Raw genomic sequence first — 16,610 nt, forward strand, 5'->3', positions numbered from 1 at the left:
GCAGACTGCCTCAGGGAAGTCCCTTCCTTCTCCAGCGAAGGCTCTGTAGGCGCTGGGCTCAGCCAGAGCTATGAAGCATGCACATGGTGACCTCCCACCTCCCCGATGAAGGTCATGGCAGCCGCAGAGCTGAGCTCTGCGAGCCGGCGGAGCGTCCCATGGGGCAGACGGGCTTTCTCCTGGGTGTGTTTCTCCACAGCTCACTGAGCAGCGACCAGCCCGACAGGCCCAGTAACTTTCATACCTACTGAATTCATCTGTGCTTGTTTTCCTTATTGTTAATTCAGGCACCATTTCTTTAGCTGATGCCATCTCATTCCAGTCTGATGTTATCTATCTATCATCTCCTTCGATCTCCTTTATAGGACTGTTACAGAGAAGCCATTTTATTGGCACTGGGTGTTTCCTGGAGTCGAAACCACCTTTTTCTTTTAATCCCCCAGAGAAGGGTACGCATCTGAACCTGCAGACTTCTACGGGGTGCTTGAAATGACGTGGTGGTCTTTTCTGGTGGGCCTGTATCCCAATATTAACTGCTGCTACTGCCAGTGGCGTTAGTTGTGCCATGGCAATGCGCACGGACTCAGCTGGACTTTTGGCTCAACTGAGAAGCTTGCGCTGTTGCTGCCTGTAACTGGATTATCTCCGGGAAGCTTGGGCAGTCAGCGCACCACCACGCACAACTATCAAATACAGCCACAAATAAACAAGCTTCCTAACCTTAAAAAATCCCGTCTCCCCAGCTGTGAAAGCTGGAATGTATGTTACCGCTGCAGCAGGAGCCACCCCTGTTCAGCTCTGGATGTTTCTGGTGCCAAATGCACCACTATGGTCTCTTCATCAGCCCAGGATCTCACCACCATTCTCAAGAAACAGGCTCTGTCCTGCTGAACGCTGCCCTTCCTCCTCCTCTTCATTCTGAATGAGTGAAAAAAGCATTGAGGATCTGTCTTTCTCTGCCCTCTTTACTCTCATTGCTCAAAACATCTTCATGTGATCTCTCCTCCTGCCTACAGATGTTCACGTGCTCCTGCCACCCCAGGGAAACACCTTCTCAGGGGCACAGGCTGGTCAGTCCCGCTGCTGCCCTCGGGTCCCTCTGTCCACGGAACAGATCATGTCCTACGTATTAACGTGTCTTTTCTTCCACAGGTCTTCAAATGTGTCATGGGCCCATCTCCATTCCTTCATGGCCTTCTCACAGCTATGATTAGGGAGCACACTGCTGCTTCTCCTGTTTCTCTGACCGTAACTCTAATTTCCTTCCTATTCAAGAATTCCCCAGCACCTAATACTCTCTCCTTGCTCCATATCTACTGGCAACTCAGAAGGTTTTGCTTCTTAGCTGCCTCAAAGAGCACTATCTTCTTCCTCCCAACTGAGGATAAAGAGGCTCAGCAGGAGAAGCTCTTGCTGCAAATGAAAATGCCAAAATACTAAGGTGAAGCACAAAGTATGCACAAAACATTCATAACAACAAAGCGCTGCAAGGTATAAAAAGCATGCAAGTAGGGTAAGTACAACTTCTCTCCTAAAGGGAAAGCCAGGATGCAACAATACCTAGTGGATGGGAATCAGAAGAGTCATTCCAGAGATTATTCTGTATTACTTCTCCATTCCTAAGCATGTATGTAATTTAAGCAAACAGAAGAAAGCTGGGTTTAATCTCCATAGGCTCTTGATCGATATACATCTATCTTTTCCTCATCACTGTAAACAGACAGACAACAAAAGTTTATTATACTCCAGGTTTCAAAGTGTTTACCCTCAGTGTTCCCACTGAAATGCTGAGCTGACGAACAAAACCACAGAAATGAACGTCACGAGACAGGGGTTCTGCGTTCTCTGGGCTACCCTGGGCAAAACACCGATCATCATCTGCACCTGCACCCCAGCAACAAAATGTAGTCTGGGGAAACTCAACTCCTGTTGGCAAAGCGGGTGCAGCTCCGATGACTGCTGAGGGCTGCGAGGGCAGGGGAACGACACCTGGGACCCGAGAGACGGTTGCCCATTACAGCGAGACAGTTGCCCTTTACAGCGAGAAGGGCCAGAGCTGGTCCTTCCTGCGGCACCCTGCGAGGACTCACCCGGGAGCACACAGCGAGCAATGGGGAACCCTTTCCAATCACACCGTACCAAACAACCCAAGATGGTTCATATCTGGATCCCAGAAATAAGTAAAAACACTTGGGACGGTTGATTTCTCAGCTGTTAGCGGAGTCTTTCTGCAGGCGCTATTGACAAACAAACTAATCGGTCCACAAAAAATGTGCGATTTCGCCCCTTCTCCCTCCTTTGTCTTTTAATTAGTACAAAACAAGCTTCCTAGGAAAATAAAAAGGAAAATAAAGGACACGTTGGAAAGGAACCAGCTTCCAGAAACACTTGGCATTTTCCACAGACTTTATTGGATTTTACGTGGCAATACACAGTAGTTATGTTGCCCTCTTCAAACACGCACACATTAAAATACTCCAACGGTATCAATTGTGCACATAAACTTGCTGACTTTATCACTTGCTTTCGTATTCCACTCCCATAAAATAACCAAGGTTCAGATGATAGGCAGCTTCGAAGGGACTACCTGGTTTCCAAGTGGTAAATGCAGGGAAAGAGTTGTTTGGAGAGAACGCTACTTCCACTGGACTTAAAATAAACCATCATCTGCCGTTGCTGATACGTTTGCTAATAGCACTGGACTGAAGAGAAAATGGAAAGTATTTGTGCCTAGTTCAGCACATAATAATGTGTCACTAGCCCCCTTTTTTTTCTCCCCTGTGAATATCCAGTCATTAATTTCACTAGCCGGTGTCTAGTGAGAGTGAATCGGGAGAAATGCTTTTGCTCAGAAGCCTGCACCACATCTTCCCAGTGCTTCTGCACTGGTTAAAATAATAACCACATTGCAAAGTACTCACAGAAAGCAAGCCCTCAATTCACATCCCAAGCATTTCCACCTTAAAGCTGATGGCAGGCGTTACACAATGTGGTATTTCTGCCCGAATCAAATAGCTCCAACACCCCCAAGACTGCAGAGGAAGAAACAACAGACGGCAAATTATTTGCGGACATTACTTAGTCAGGAATTTTGAATAAAGCGTCAGTTCTGATTTGTTGGTAGACAAATGGTAAGCAGCACGAACTGTTTTGTGTATACATTATGGATTGTTTGCCTGGCTCCAGACGCTAAAGAGAAAATGGCAGCACTTGATATTATCTATAACACAACCGATCCACATAAAATTTTTCATCTTGGTACATAAATAATAGCCTACACTGCACATCCTTCAAAGAACCAGGCTGGTAGTAGCTTACCAGGTTACAATAATATAATGCTAGAATATGTCTCCGGTCTACCCCAACATCTGATGGGAGCTCCCTGGAAGCCCCTGAAAGAACCTTTCTTTCTTTCCCAGCTTTGTTAATAGTGTTTCAGAAATACCCACACAGTCAGCACGCATCTAACCTCCCTTGCACCGCACCAGCAACGTGTCGGAAACGGTCTCACTTCCAGCAAGGAGAGCGATGAAAGGAGCGACAAACGCTTGGTAAAGCAACACACCACTGCAAGGACCAATTCCAGCCGTACTTTTTTTGCCTTTACAAAGCAAAGAAGCTTCATGCCATTGTGCTAAAATACATGCAACGTTCAACACCGTACGAATGACCACTGTGATAGACAGAGTTACTTTTTTTGTTTGCTTTTGGCTAGGACACCTCACAATACTGAAAGGCTGACAAAAGATTTCCACTGGCTAGTTAGGATTTTTAAAATCTGATGATCTTAAAAAGCAGAGGAGCTGCTTTAAGAAGGTAAAATGACAAGCAACATGTTTGACATTTGAATTTTTGAGAAGTCCCACCTTAGATTTAATATTATGAAATAATATATTTCCTATACATTTCTATATATAACTTTATTTTTTTTGCAACTACACCGTCTTTACGTTAGTCACAGCACAGAAATATCCCTTCCACACACAGGGAGTACTCTCAACTTTAAGGAAATTTTTTAAGTCACAGAAGTGTTAATAACCTTGTTTGAATGCTATAAATACTGCTGCTGGGAACAAGAAAGAAGACGTTTTAAAACGTGCAGTTTCCCTAAGAGTCACTGCTAGAAGAAACATGCTTTATAATTGTTTCACCCCAAATGGAAGATCATTAAACTGTGCACTTAGTAAAAAGCAATGAAAGCAAACAGTTCCAAAGGTCAGCCTGCCTTTTCCAGTAACCAGCTGGTATGCAAACTGGCATAATCTTTTTACAACCCTCTCCCCTTCCCCCACACCTCGAACTTTCCATCACTCTATCTCACAAAATTTAAATTTTTGCTTCTATATGTACTTCATATACTTATTTTTTCTTTTTTTTTTTTTTTTATAAAACAGTATAAAAATAAGAGCAACAGTCAAGAGCTACAGGGAGCTTATGCAAGGCATGGATGACTAAAATCCTACATTGGATACTGTAGGAAGGGCAGAGCTGGTATTTGTGCTGAACAAATGTACTTGAAAAAGAGCAGTAACATCTTTTTTCAGCTGAGAGCCTAGAGAAAACTGATGCACAATATCTACAGACGCAATACTTCTACCTAACACCTTCTGTTATTTTGAAACAGTACAAAGGATTATCTGAGGCCGTGAATAAGCAAAAGGAGCACTATGATACCACGTAAATTTAAATGCAACACTCTGAAACATATCACCAGTTTGTACATTAAATATAGTAAAAACAATTACTATTCACCAGTGTCTGGGTGTTTCTTATGGCAACTTTAGAGTAGGCACCTTTTTTTTTTTTCTCCTTTTTTTTTTTTAAATTCTCCACCCCCCAATATTACTTCTAACAAACAGAAGCAAGAGCAATGTAATGTACATGATCTGCTGTCCGTCATGTATAATGATGACGATTCTTGCACATAGGAAAGTGAGCCTCTGTCAGTGCCTGGTGGTTATTGTCACACGTTGGAGTCCTCATCTGTTATACTGGTGCTAGGAGAGCGAGTCGCAAAGTCTTTAAACATTTCATCTTCTTTCAACATGTGCTAGAAAGGAAAGGAGGGAAGAGTCAAGGTTCAGGCCCTCACAACTAAAATCCAGCACCTGGGATGGTCCAGTCCTGTGCCCAGCAGCAAACAGCGCTGTCAGCCCTGCCAGCCACTGCTTCGTTCTGCTGAGGATGTTTTTCATCCGCGCGGGTTCCTGACGAGCTCGCGGCTCAGTCCCCTTTCTGCTGGCCCAAATGGCGGGGGGAGCGCAGGCTGCGCTTCTACCAATGAATCCCGCCATGACTCTCAGTTGGCAACCCATCGCCCAAGGGCAAGCCACCGGCTTAGAGCTGGGTGCTGTGTCCCCTGCCCTCCCTTGGAGGGTGGAAAGTCAGCGGAGAGGGCTGGTGACCACAGGCCACCACTCCCGGCTGGAGGAACCTCCCAGCCAGGATGGGCAGGTATCTTCCTCAACCGCTAATTTTTCTTTTCCCCTCTGTCCCTGTACAGAAACAAGGACCTCACCTGACCCCTAGTTCTGATGAGGCTTCACTATACCCATAGTTGCCACAGCATTTGACATACTTTATCCCTCAGAGACCAGTGGCGCTTCACTCTATTGAAAGACTAGGTCCCACTATGCGCTGAAATCAATCAAAGCAATTGCCCTCAAAACTACAAAACTCAGCTGCCTAACAGAGCCAGTAATAGTGAAGAAAAGTTGTACTTCGTGTATTTGTATTAAATACCAGTGCTATTTAATATTAATATTTATATTAATAGCACCGCAATTTAATACTAGCGACTGCCAAGGGGCTTATATCCATCTTACAGAAACAGAGATCTTATTCCACTCTTAAGCCTTACTGTCAAGTTGTTGATGCCTTCAGAAAATGCTCCTATTTGCCTCACTGTCCCTTCTGAATCTTCCATCTACAAAAAACAGATAATGAATAATGAATGAATAATAAATTCATTGTATGCCACAACAGAGCAGCAATTAAGCGCAGCAAATAATGCAACGGCTTGATTACACTCCATATGGTCAGAGCAAGGGAGAAGCGCGCCCTGCCAGGAGAGGAGAGGACAGTTATGCCAGAGTAGGTCCTAAAGGCACTGCATTCACAGCGTGAACCTCCTTGGGCTGAGAGACACATTTGTTAGTGGTGCTGTGTGACTGCAAGAAGTCAGGACCTTCACAGGCCAAAGCAAAAGGAAGGCTTCTCTGTGAAAAGAAAGGTTTTTCCATTGAACGTGACAGCACAGTCAAGGACTCCAAACTGCTAGAACTGGCGTACCTGCTCCAGCCTGTCCAAATCGTCATCGTCATATACTCGGATATCCAGGCCAGGCTTAAAACCCTTCTTCGACCCACTTCCAGATGTCCGCCCCAGCTCCATAGGACACACGTACTCTTCCACATCATCTTGCTTCTTCTTCCTCAGGCTCCCAAAATTGCTGAAGGCAAGTTTCTTTGGCTTACAAGTAAAGAGAAAAATGACAAGAAGTTAGAGAGTCAGCAAAGAATTAACAGATCTCTTACTCTTGCATTGGTGTTTCAATGATGAAGGGTCAAAACCCCACTGCTCTCCTAAACAAAGATCTTCTGAAGAGCTGTATTTCATGATAGTGGCATCCAAAAGAACAAGATGTGTCCCCTCATTCTACCACTGTTAAGACAACACCATTTAAAGGATCCCAAAGGAGATCAGAATCCCACTGCATTAAACCATGAGCATATAAAGAGCAAGGGCCAGTCTCCCTCCCAAACACCTTATTGTACAGACAGAAGGACAACACACAAGAGTGCTACCTCTTGTCTGTTCATATGAGAGGCTGAGATGTGGCACGTTGATGGTAGGCACAAGTGTCAAACCCAGATCTGCCGAGTCCTGCCCTCATGCTTCTTTCATCAGCAGCCAGCCCCTTTTCTCAGACCTTACTGAACTGCTCTCCGATCACGGATAAAACCAGCACACTGGGGATCGAAATGTCTGCCTGGAAGTTCATGCACCAACCCAGAACAAGTGACCTACCTTTACTTTGGCGGTTGCTGTTAAGAGGATGTAGTCTGGGGACTCCATGGCTTCACGTTTCTGCTGCTGGGCCTCCTGCCCAATGAGGAGGTTGAAATGAGTCGCCAAGTGCCGTCTCAGTAGCGTCTTGTTTGGTGGGATATTCAGCAACTGTGCCATGGTTTCTACATTGAAACGAGGCTCCAAAACCTATTAATCAAATCAGAGAGAATCCAGCTGAAGCAGTGCTGTCTGATGAGGTCTCAAGGACATCAACAGGCACACCTATCTTGGTCACTTCCTAAAGTTACTTTGGGGTTTCTGTTTGTATTTTAGAAGAAACATACAAGAAAGAGACAGAAAAGAGAGTTAACTAGTTAAAGGATTCATAAATGCTACCTCCAGGCTTTCCTTCTTGAGTTATAAATAGAAACAAATTGGCAGGTAATAGGAATAGATAAATCCACCCTTAACTCATGTAATGTGTGAAGCTGCCACAAAGTGTTTACCTACCATCCCCTTTAATTCTGGAAAACGTAGCCAGAGGAACGATGGAAAATAAGCAGACGTAAAATGTTTGGAGCAGGCATATACCTCTTAATCACCACAACAAACTCCTGTAAGTATAAGTCTCTTGCCTGGAGTATCTGATGCTAGAGCAATTAAAAATGATCCCAGTTTGACACTGAAATCACAGATTTTACAAAAGTAACATGCCTTCCTCACAAAATAAAAACGTATCCAGGTCTAGGAAGGAAGACGGTGGACGTTTAACAGCATGATAGCAGTGTACAGCATCATAGGACAGCAGGTGGAGAATGCCATACCTGAATTAAGTTGTGAGGGGGAATACAGATAATCAAACCCATTGCTGCCCACACTAATCCAGCTCAAGACATTCATGTCCTTTAAACTATGGGGTAATAAATTTTGATAGCGACTTCTTATTAAGCAGAATAAGAAGATAAGGTGTGTGCAGCAAAGATAATGTCAGAACTTTGCACTAGCAATTCTCAGCCATATTTTTTTAAAAATAAAATGGAATAAGCCAGCCTAAAACCTTACCATCAGTCCCCCATGCACGCCGCTCCCCCGCAGATTAGGAGCATACTCTGCCAGATCAACAGAGCGTAACCACTCCATCACACGATGATTAGTCCACTGGGTGACCTCAGAAGGTGTGACGTTATTCTGTGAACAGGAGGAACAGGCTGTTAAAGGGACTTCCCAACTCAGCTGCCCCAGCCCCAGTCTTTACTGAAACAAACCTCTCCTGCCCTTAATGAATGCAAGCTCGCTTTGCGCTTAAGAAAAAACTTCTTTTTAGATTTCTGTCTTGCAGCAATACCAATGTGGAGATGGATCTAGACAGTGGGCAGGTCTATATTATGCTTCATGCCATTTGATTATCCTGCTGTGCACTAAGGCTGCTTGCAATTTCTACCAGTAGAACTGAAAATTTAACTAGCTCCATGAGCCGCTGTGCTTTTCTTGCGGATACACATCGTGAATTTAAATCCAAGAGTCTGGATTGCTTCATTATACATTGCCCTATCCAGCATACGCTGCTTCCAAAACAAACTGATGGCAGTCTCTCATCTGGTAACAGGGCCAAACTCCTTTTACACAGAAAATTTTGACACAGCCACCAATTTTCCAGAGAGTTACACAAGACTCATGGCAACAGTGCACTGAGTTCAAGGTGATTTATGTTCCAGACAGCACATCAGAGACTAAGCCAAAATGGCCAGCTGTTGGCTAGGAAGCGAAGTGGGAGACTTGGCAAGAGGACACGAGTCTGTGGCCATGACAGGTGGAGGAAACATAGTGGTGTTCCAGGTAGCGATGGCAGAGCATGAGACTTGGAAGAACGACATGAGAAAAAGGAAACCGAAAATGAAACAGAATGAAATATGAAGGAGAAGAAAGGAGGAGAGGGCAGAGCAGGAATAATCAGAAACACCAGGGAAAAACCCTAGAGGATTCCTCTTCACAGTTTCATCTTAAAGCTGTACCTCATCAGATGGCCTCCTGCGCAGACAGTTGGGCTCAAAGTTATTTATTCTCAAAACTTGAATGGCTCTTTTGATGCTGAGGTGGTGGAGGACGCTGACAACTTTCAAGGACAGCAAGTCATCCTGTTGAAGAGGAAGGGGGAGTTAAAAAACATAAACATACTTATTGGTGGAACCAGCACCTGACTGGGGGAGACTGCTTCGGACCCTGGCTTAAAATGGCACATCTGACACATTCTGGGGTAAGACTTTAATATGTGAGACATGTGACTAACGTCAAATCATCTGTCCCAAAATAAAAGCTTCCCCTGTTGCTCTGTACTAGCTCCTGTGCAATGTTCTTCACATAGGGTACAGAGCCTAGTACAAGAAACCTGGGGTAACGAGGAGGGGAGAGGGTGAGATGACACATCCTCAGCGATCTGATTAGAGCCGGGACAGCTTTCCAAACACAGTGCATCAGACTCACCTGGCATTTGCATTTAATCCTGCCTAAAGTTTTAACGGCACAAACATCCAGCCAAAAGTTTAACTGAAGACAAGAAATTACGCTGAAAATTGAGGCATTCTGTATTGTTAGAATGAAAAAAAAAAAGAGGGAAGAAGAAAAATACGAAGGTGTGTCACGTTGGTCTCCCACAACTGCAAATGATAAACGTTTTTTAAAATGCTTGTCACAAGTGATGGAATGACCAGGCTGCAGAGAGGCTCACCTTAAGTCTCCTTGGCCCCAGTTCACCATCACTGTGTAGCTTGTGCAAGCACCCACTACGGTTTGAGGAAAGGAGGGCAGGTTGGCCAGGAGCGCCGATTCCCCCTCACATGTGCCAAGGGAGCTCGTTGGACACAGGGGCAGCCTGAAGGTTGGCTCCGTGACAAGGCACCACAGGGCAACCTGGCTGTGCCTTTACACCACACCATTTTCAGCATGGGATGAGCCTCTTCTCACGCATCGCAGGGCAAGAGCCTGCAAAGGCTCGGCCACACTCCTCCCTGCAATGCATCGGTGACACTAACAAAAGCAGTTGGTTCTTTCTCCAAAAGCTCAAGCCTCACAATGTTTTTTACTTAAACGTTCATCTGACAGGGGACTTATTTTATAGCTCGCACAGACCAGCTGTTTAGGCTCCCAGCAGTGTCCATGGAAAGTGTCAGGCATCTCTTAGGACAGTTTGTGCCACGCTAAGGAATGAGGTAGTGCCTCCCAGTGCTCCTCTCTCTGCACTGACCACAAGGCACAGATGACAACTACTGGCTGGACGGGTAGCTTTTGGATGGCAAAAGCCGGGAGAGGTGAGTTCCCCCCTTCGTGACTACAGTAGCAAGCAGGAGTTTTGCTTTGGCTCCATTGAAGTTCCCTCTTCTTCTTGTACTCAGGGCTCCTTCAAACCACAGAGGAGGGGAGAGACCGAGCCTTCTGGCACCCAAGGGGGCTCAACTCACAGAACACATGTGGTGGACAAGGGTGAAGGAGACACAAGGTTTAGATGAGGCTCAAAGATTAAAAAAAGCTGCTGGTGCTACCCAACACCCTGACCTGATGACAGGTTTGCAAACTAAGAAATGCAGATGTCGTCACGTTTTGCCCACCCTCTGGTTTCATTCCAACAACTAGCCCCAGAAATTTAGCATTTCAAAAACAAAATATAATATCAGATTCTCTCTCATTCAAGGAGCCAAGCCATGAAAAGGTTGTAAGGAGGAGTATGTGACAGGCCTGGCTAGACTTCCCAGCTCGCTGGCTGCTGCCACCGCTCCAGAGGAGTGCTACAAAAGAAAAACCTTCCGTGCACCACAACTGTGGTCATATGCTGCGAGACTTGCGTTCCTGCTGAGGCAGGCTCTTCAGTTGTAATTGAGTCCTAACTATGCCATTAAGTGTCCCAAAGTCCAAATCTCTGCTGGTGCAAGCTGGGTGACAGATGGCTTAATATGTTTTAGCATTACCTACATGTTACAAATACTGGACTCTATTTTGTCAGAGTATTTAAGACTACATTCTCCATTTGCCCAAATAAACTCTAAGATTACAGCTTCTATTTTGTGGTTTGCTAAGTCAGGGTAACTTCATGTGATTTTAAAAAATATTTCTTTCATTCTTTGCCTCTAGCTGTATTTAGTTGATGATTTACACCAAAACTGCTGTTATAATTTGATGGTTAAACTCTGCCTAAAAATATCCCTAGTGATCTACAATTAAAGGGAAGTAACAGAAAGAATATCTATTTAAAAGGCAAAGCTCCTGCTACAGATCCCTCCTCTGTCCACCTATTACTTTTTTTCTTTTTTAATAGACAAAAGACCGACTGTTGAATAATACAAGTTCCCTTACAATACAGCCTATGCTGCATCTTCTCCGCATTCAGTCCTCATCCAGCTAAGACAGTGGTAAAGTCTCCCAACACAAGATGAAGCTCAATGAAGCCTACTGGCATCAGATCTCCAAGACTTAAGAAGCAGGAGGAAGAAGCTGCCTCCTACTTTTATATTAATGTCCAAACACAAAAAACTCAAGGAAACAAACACCAAACCACACTATATAAGCAGCGAGTACTTAACATTTGACCAAAATGGACTCAACAGCAAAGCCATGCCAGGTAGCCAAGGCAGGTAGTCCCAGGCAGCTGCTGCAGTTCCTCAGCAGCACTGTGCTTGTCTTACAGGGGGAGAGTTAGATGGATCAACCCTAGGCTTCCTCCTGGTGTTACTGTAAAGCCTATACAAAATACATGCAAATGTGGCATAAAAAAAGTAACTTTTACTCTGCCCATGGCATAGCTTAAGAGAGAACAGGGGTGTGACTGATCTCTTCTTTGTTATATAGAAGGAATTAATATTGGTGATGCTCAATTTGCATTTGTGCCTCCAGAGAAGAACAAAGGTCTTATCTCATCTTACCAGAAAGGAAACCAGCTGGGTTGGCTTCACCTGACCAGCAGTAAAGTGGGGAGCTGATGCTGGCTCTAAGCATTTTGAAATATATTATGCAAAAGCTATTAAATGTAGCCTGTTTTCAAACAAGGTGGCTCTCAAAACTGCAATTTTCTTCAAAGGAAATTGCTTGGGTTTTCTTCACCTAAGCATCCATATGAATAGGTAAGTATACCAAATGTTTGCTCACTGAAGAAAAAAATTCCACCTACTTCTATTAATTAATAACAACCTGAAGAGCAAAGGCCCAGCTGCATGAACTGCGACCACAGAATTTGCACACTTTTGTGTACTTACAGACGCTGCCTGAGCACATCAGTGTCATGCACAACTGTTAAGCACAAGATTGCCCATTTCTCATGCATGAGTCAGGGCTCTTGCTTACTATGTTTGCTCTTCCACCTGAAGACAGTATCTTTAAAGCTTGAAAGAATATAGGAAATACTTGCAGGTGAGTGGTAGTATCAGGCCTTCTGTTTTCTACAGGTTACAGCTATTAGCATTAGCTTAACGCAGGACACCCACTACAGTTTCAAGGGGTCCTGTGTATATGGGATTCTGGCATAGCCTTTTAGTGGTAGTGATGCCTCTGATACTCTGACCTCCGTCAGCCTTCTCCCTTCAATTATCCAGAAAATTTGAAGACCCAACTTATGAACAATTCAACATCTTCAAAATTATTATCAGAAAGTTTCATGAGACACACAAGATGTTTAGCAGCTGAAGTCTCTACTTTTGGTACACTACGTGCGCATAGGTGTAGCCTCTGCAATGCTGCAAAAGCAAGTAAGAGTAAGCTCCAAGTTCAGCTTCCTTTCAGTAGGTCCAGTCATCTGGGGCAAAACTCACATGCGTAGATGGTGACCATGTGGTACTTTTATATTCCTTTTTAAAACTCTCAGCACAGGCCCAGAGTAACACACAGATGGTCTGCCGACATCCACATGGGTGCCAACCTTCTGCTCTAGGAAGCTACAAGGCAGATCACTGTGATCCAGCTCTTTGCCTCCTTGCGGACACTGGATCCCATAAGATGCCCATAAGGAACCTGAGAATGGCTGTCTGTGACACGAGAGCTGCCCAAGCACCCATAGATGCCCTTCTGCACCCCACAAGCAGGCTGCTTGTGGGACCAGCTGGGATTCGGCCAGTGGCCACTTGCACAAGAGGGCCAAGGGGAAGAAGGCTGGCGATGGTGGCTGGTGGCAGCGCCCCTTCTCCAGCCACAGCTGACCGTCTCTCAGGGCCAGCTGCTGCCTGGACTCTCCCCCTCCCCCTTACAGCAGGGGCAGGAGGGTGTGTTTGGGGCCAGGGCTGCCACTGGGGGAAGGCTTGGGGGAGTCTGACAGGAGCTGAATGTGGGAAGGAGAGAAGGCTGGTTGCAGAGGTGCATGGTAGGGCATGGATCCTGTGCTGTGGGGTGCAAAAAAGGTTGTTGCCGCTGGCTAATTGACCCAAAGGGAGCAGGAGGAAAACGGAGGCTGGAATGGAGAGGGGAGGAGGATGTTGAAAGAATATAGTATCTAAGTAGTCACAACAATAGGCACAGTGAAAGCAGGTCTCTCTAGTCTCACCTGGTCTTTAGTGAGCTATATGGAGGTACACCAGTGCACATTAAAGTGGAGAGAAACTAAGAACATAAACAGGATGTCAGGAAAAGAAATGCCATTTACTCACCACGCTCATGTAATGGAGCATTCGGCCATCCACCTTTCCTTCATCAAACTGGGTCTTATACTGGGGGAGGCCAATGTCATCCAGCCACCCTAAGGCAGAGACAGATGCTCATGTTAGTGTGGCAGCCAAGTTACCTAGCACCAGTCAGTGTTATTCTCGCTCTTTGAGCCCCAAATTAGTCATGATTAGGAACCCCAATCAAAAGTTGCTGCTTCAGCGTGCAATAAAATCTTACTGGTAACCCAGTGGTAATCCAGCTTTCCATGATTGTTTTCCTCTTCAGACCCGAGTGCCTGCAGAGCAAGCTGAAGCTTCTTCCGATGCAATGGGTGCTTTATCCCAAGCTCCTGTGAAAAGAAGGAAAGCAGCAAACCTAGAGACAATACTGTATTTTATTTCTCCCTCTGCTGAATTACAAATGGTTTCAGAGAGTCACACTGTACACAGCACTTGCTGGCGACTTGGCAGGTGTATCTTCTATTTGCTGAATATCAGCATCATTTTAGCACATGTTCAGCACTAGGGAAAGGCCCACTCACTGTGGTGGATTAATTTCAAAACGTGGTGGATTCCAAACTGTATGAAAATGTCAGCCACAATATTCTCATACCAGGTTAAAAAAAACCCTACAATATACAACATGTTAGCATTCAGAAAAACACTTGATGGGATTACTTCCTTCCCTCCCACTTAGGCAGGTAAGGTTAAAAGAATTAGTTAGTTAAGAGCACATGAAGGTCCCAGGAATTACTGACATTTATTAATACTTCCAAATGCATAACACCTTCCCCAGTTTAGTTGCTAGTGCAGCCACTCCAGGCTCTCTTCAATCCCATGTACGCTTTCACCAGTGCTTGCTAGTTAATGTTACCTCTGATAACAATATTACAAGCCACTATGTCCATATCACGCTTTCCTTATTCTGGTTGTAGTATAACTACAACTTTGAATTAGCTCACTCCCTCATTGAGAAAACAGGGTTACTATTTAGTGAATATAGTGATTTTTAAAAGCTGAAAATTCAAGTGCTATCAAATACTGTGGATTCAAAGTATAGATTGAATCAACTTTTTTAATGTTTCTAGTTTTAGAAAACAAGATGTAAAGAATTCTATAATGATTTAAGACAAAGAAACTGATCACCCTTGTGTGTAACAAATCCTCATTCCTCTTTGTGTAAAATGTGCAGAAAATATAGTCAGACCAAAACAGTAGCTTTTTACAGCTTTCTTACACAGGCATAAAATAACTGTACCATACACAAATGCTAATGAATCTACAAACCCATATGATAATGAGGCACTCTTGTGTGCATGTTTTTAAAGTGGCATAGCTGATTGATATGTCCATGCTTAATGAAGTTAAATCACATTTTGTAATTATCAGTTTCATTACAGAGCATTACATTTCTATGAAACTTCAACTAAAAAGAAGCCGATTTGGCATTGCTGCAGATGACAAAATTTTTAAAATTAATCTTTTTTTTTTTACTGGATGCACCTTACAGACATGATTTACATGTACAGAAATAGCAATTTTTTGTACATTTAATTGAAAGCAGTGTTTCCAGTATTTCTCACCTTTTCCAGATCCTGCTGAGAAGCCTGCAGAAGTGTTTGCCCAGACAGTATCCAGTGTTTGCCATTACTAATGTAAGAGCCTAGCCCCTGGTCCTGGAGCCAGTTGCAAACCTGCTCCTTCGTCCACTTTGCGAATGGCATGTCCAGGTCACTACAGAAGATTTTACCAAAAAAAGACTGATAAATCCCGTGTCTCAAATTTCCTATTCTCATACACAACAACAAAACCAAAACCTAAGCCTAATTCATGAGTATTTTGTGGGACTTGGGACAATCTCTGTTGGAGAAAGTGCACCACAGTCGGCTGTTAGCTGAGCCTCGTGAGGCACAGGGTGTCTCTACTTCTGAACTGTCAGCGCCACGAGGCGCTGATTGCTGCTGATCTCCTGCCACTATCACCATAAACACAGTCTATTAATACCACTGAAACAACCAACTCTGCTGCTAGGGTGGCTAAAACTCTGAAGTAAGACCATAATGTTTTACTTTAGTCTTTAATCCCCAGAAGTGCAGCAGAAAACGGAGCAGAGGAATATCTGTCATTGCTTTGCTATCTGACTGCTTTGCGTGGCCTCACAGCTGCACTCCTGTCAAGCCGTGGACAAGAAAGGTTCCGCTCACAGCAGGACCCCACCACTGAACCAACCTCAACCCCACAAAAACCATCTCTTGAAGAAGGAAACAGCCTGGATCTGCCTGCTTCCACTTGCCAGGAGAGGGGACATTTCAGTTTGACACTGCGCTTCTCCTTTGGACCCCGTGCTCGACGGGAGCTGCTAGGAAGGCAAGCACCAGCACACTTTGCACCACTTGTCTTACTTGTGAGACTGCCCCAGGTCTCGAGACCAGCCCAGTCGTGGCCCCGCCGTTGCTCTTGTCCCTCCTCTTTTGAACTCTGTCTCGGACATGTCATCTGGGTTGAAGGTAGTAGACTGACTTCTTTTAAGCCTAGTTTAAAGGAAGAAAGCATATTCACATTTGGCCAAGGAAAAGTCATGCTTCTACTATTGCAACCAATATAGGTAAGATCTCCTGTGGGGTTTGTAGCTCTTCCTCCACTCCCCACTGACCTGCTGTGAGCTCCCTCAAATGCCACACTGGCTCCTGCTCTTGAGACAGTAAACCATGGAGCCACAGGCTGGAGGGGGGAAAAGGGAAGATGTGTTCCCAGCAAACCCCTGTGCAAGACCCAGCCCTGGAGAACAGTCATTTCTCATCTTTTACTTACTTGCCAAATAATTTCTTGATCCCTCTGGCCTTTTTCCTGGAATCTGGAGAAGGTGGAGTCATCTGTAGACTATCCGTTTCTTTTGGGCGAGGGGGCAAGCCAGCCAGATCCAAGTGATCTGCAGATCCCTTCTCCGTTTCAGCTATTAGAAAGCAAAAACCCTGTCAAGAC

The 16,610-nt window shown here is 44.7% G+C and overlaps 1 protein-coding gene across 8 annotated transcripts in view; it reads right to left on the reverse strand.

Moving 5' to 3' along the window:
* Nucleotides 1-2,397: 2,397 nt before the first annotated feature.
* The window catches only part of PPFIBP1 (PPFIA binding protein 1), a 114,910-nt gene continuing 100,697 nt past the window's right edge, over nucleotides 2,398-16,610 (reverse strand). For all 8 annotated transcript variants that reach the window (XM_082310849.1, XM_082310848.1, XM_082310847.1 and 5 more), the window contains 11 exons: nucleotides 16,440-16,581; nucleotides 16,031-16,159; nucleotides 15,212-15,362; nucleotides 13,867-13,978; nucleotides 13,632-13,720; nucleotides 9,024-9,146; nucleotides 8,074-8,199; nucleotides 7,030-7,218; nucleotides 6,292-6,471; nucleotides 5,861-5,926; nucleotides 2,398-5,050 (listed from right to left, as the gene is read on the reverse strand). In XM_082310849.1, coding sequence (XP_082166975.1) covers nucleotides 4,964-5,050; nucleotides 5,861-5,926; nucleotides 6,292-6,471; nucleotides 7,030-7,218; nucleotides 8,074-8,199; nucleotides 9,024-9,146; nucleotides 13,632-13,720; nucleotides 13,867-13,978; nucleotides 15,212-15,362; nucleotides 16,031-16,159; nucleotides 16,440-16,581 — 1,394 coding nt within the window. In that variant the 3' untranslated portion in view covers nucleotides 2,398-4,963. The remainder of the gene's footprint in view (nucleotides 5,051-5,860; nucleotides 5,927-6,291; nucleotides 6,472-7,029; nucleotides 7,219-8,073; nucleotides 8,200-9,023; nucleotides 9,147-13,631; nucleotides 13,721-13,866; nucleotides 13,979-15,211; nucleotides 15,363-16,030; nucleotides 16,160-16,439; nucleotides 16,582-16,610) is intronic.

The sequence above is a fragment of the Platalea leucorodia genome (genome assembly GCF_965183815.1).
Source record: "Platalea leucorodia genome assembly, chromosome: 4".
Classification (NCBI taxonomy): Eukaryota; Metazoa; Chordata; class Aves; order Pelecaniformes; family Threskiornithidae; genus Platalea; species Platalea leucorodia.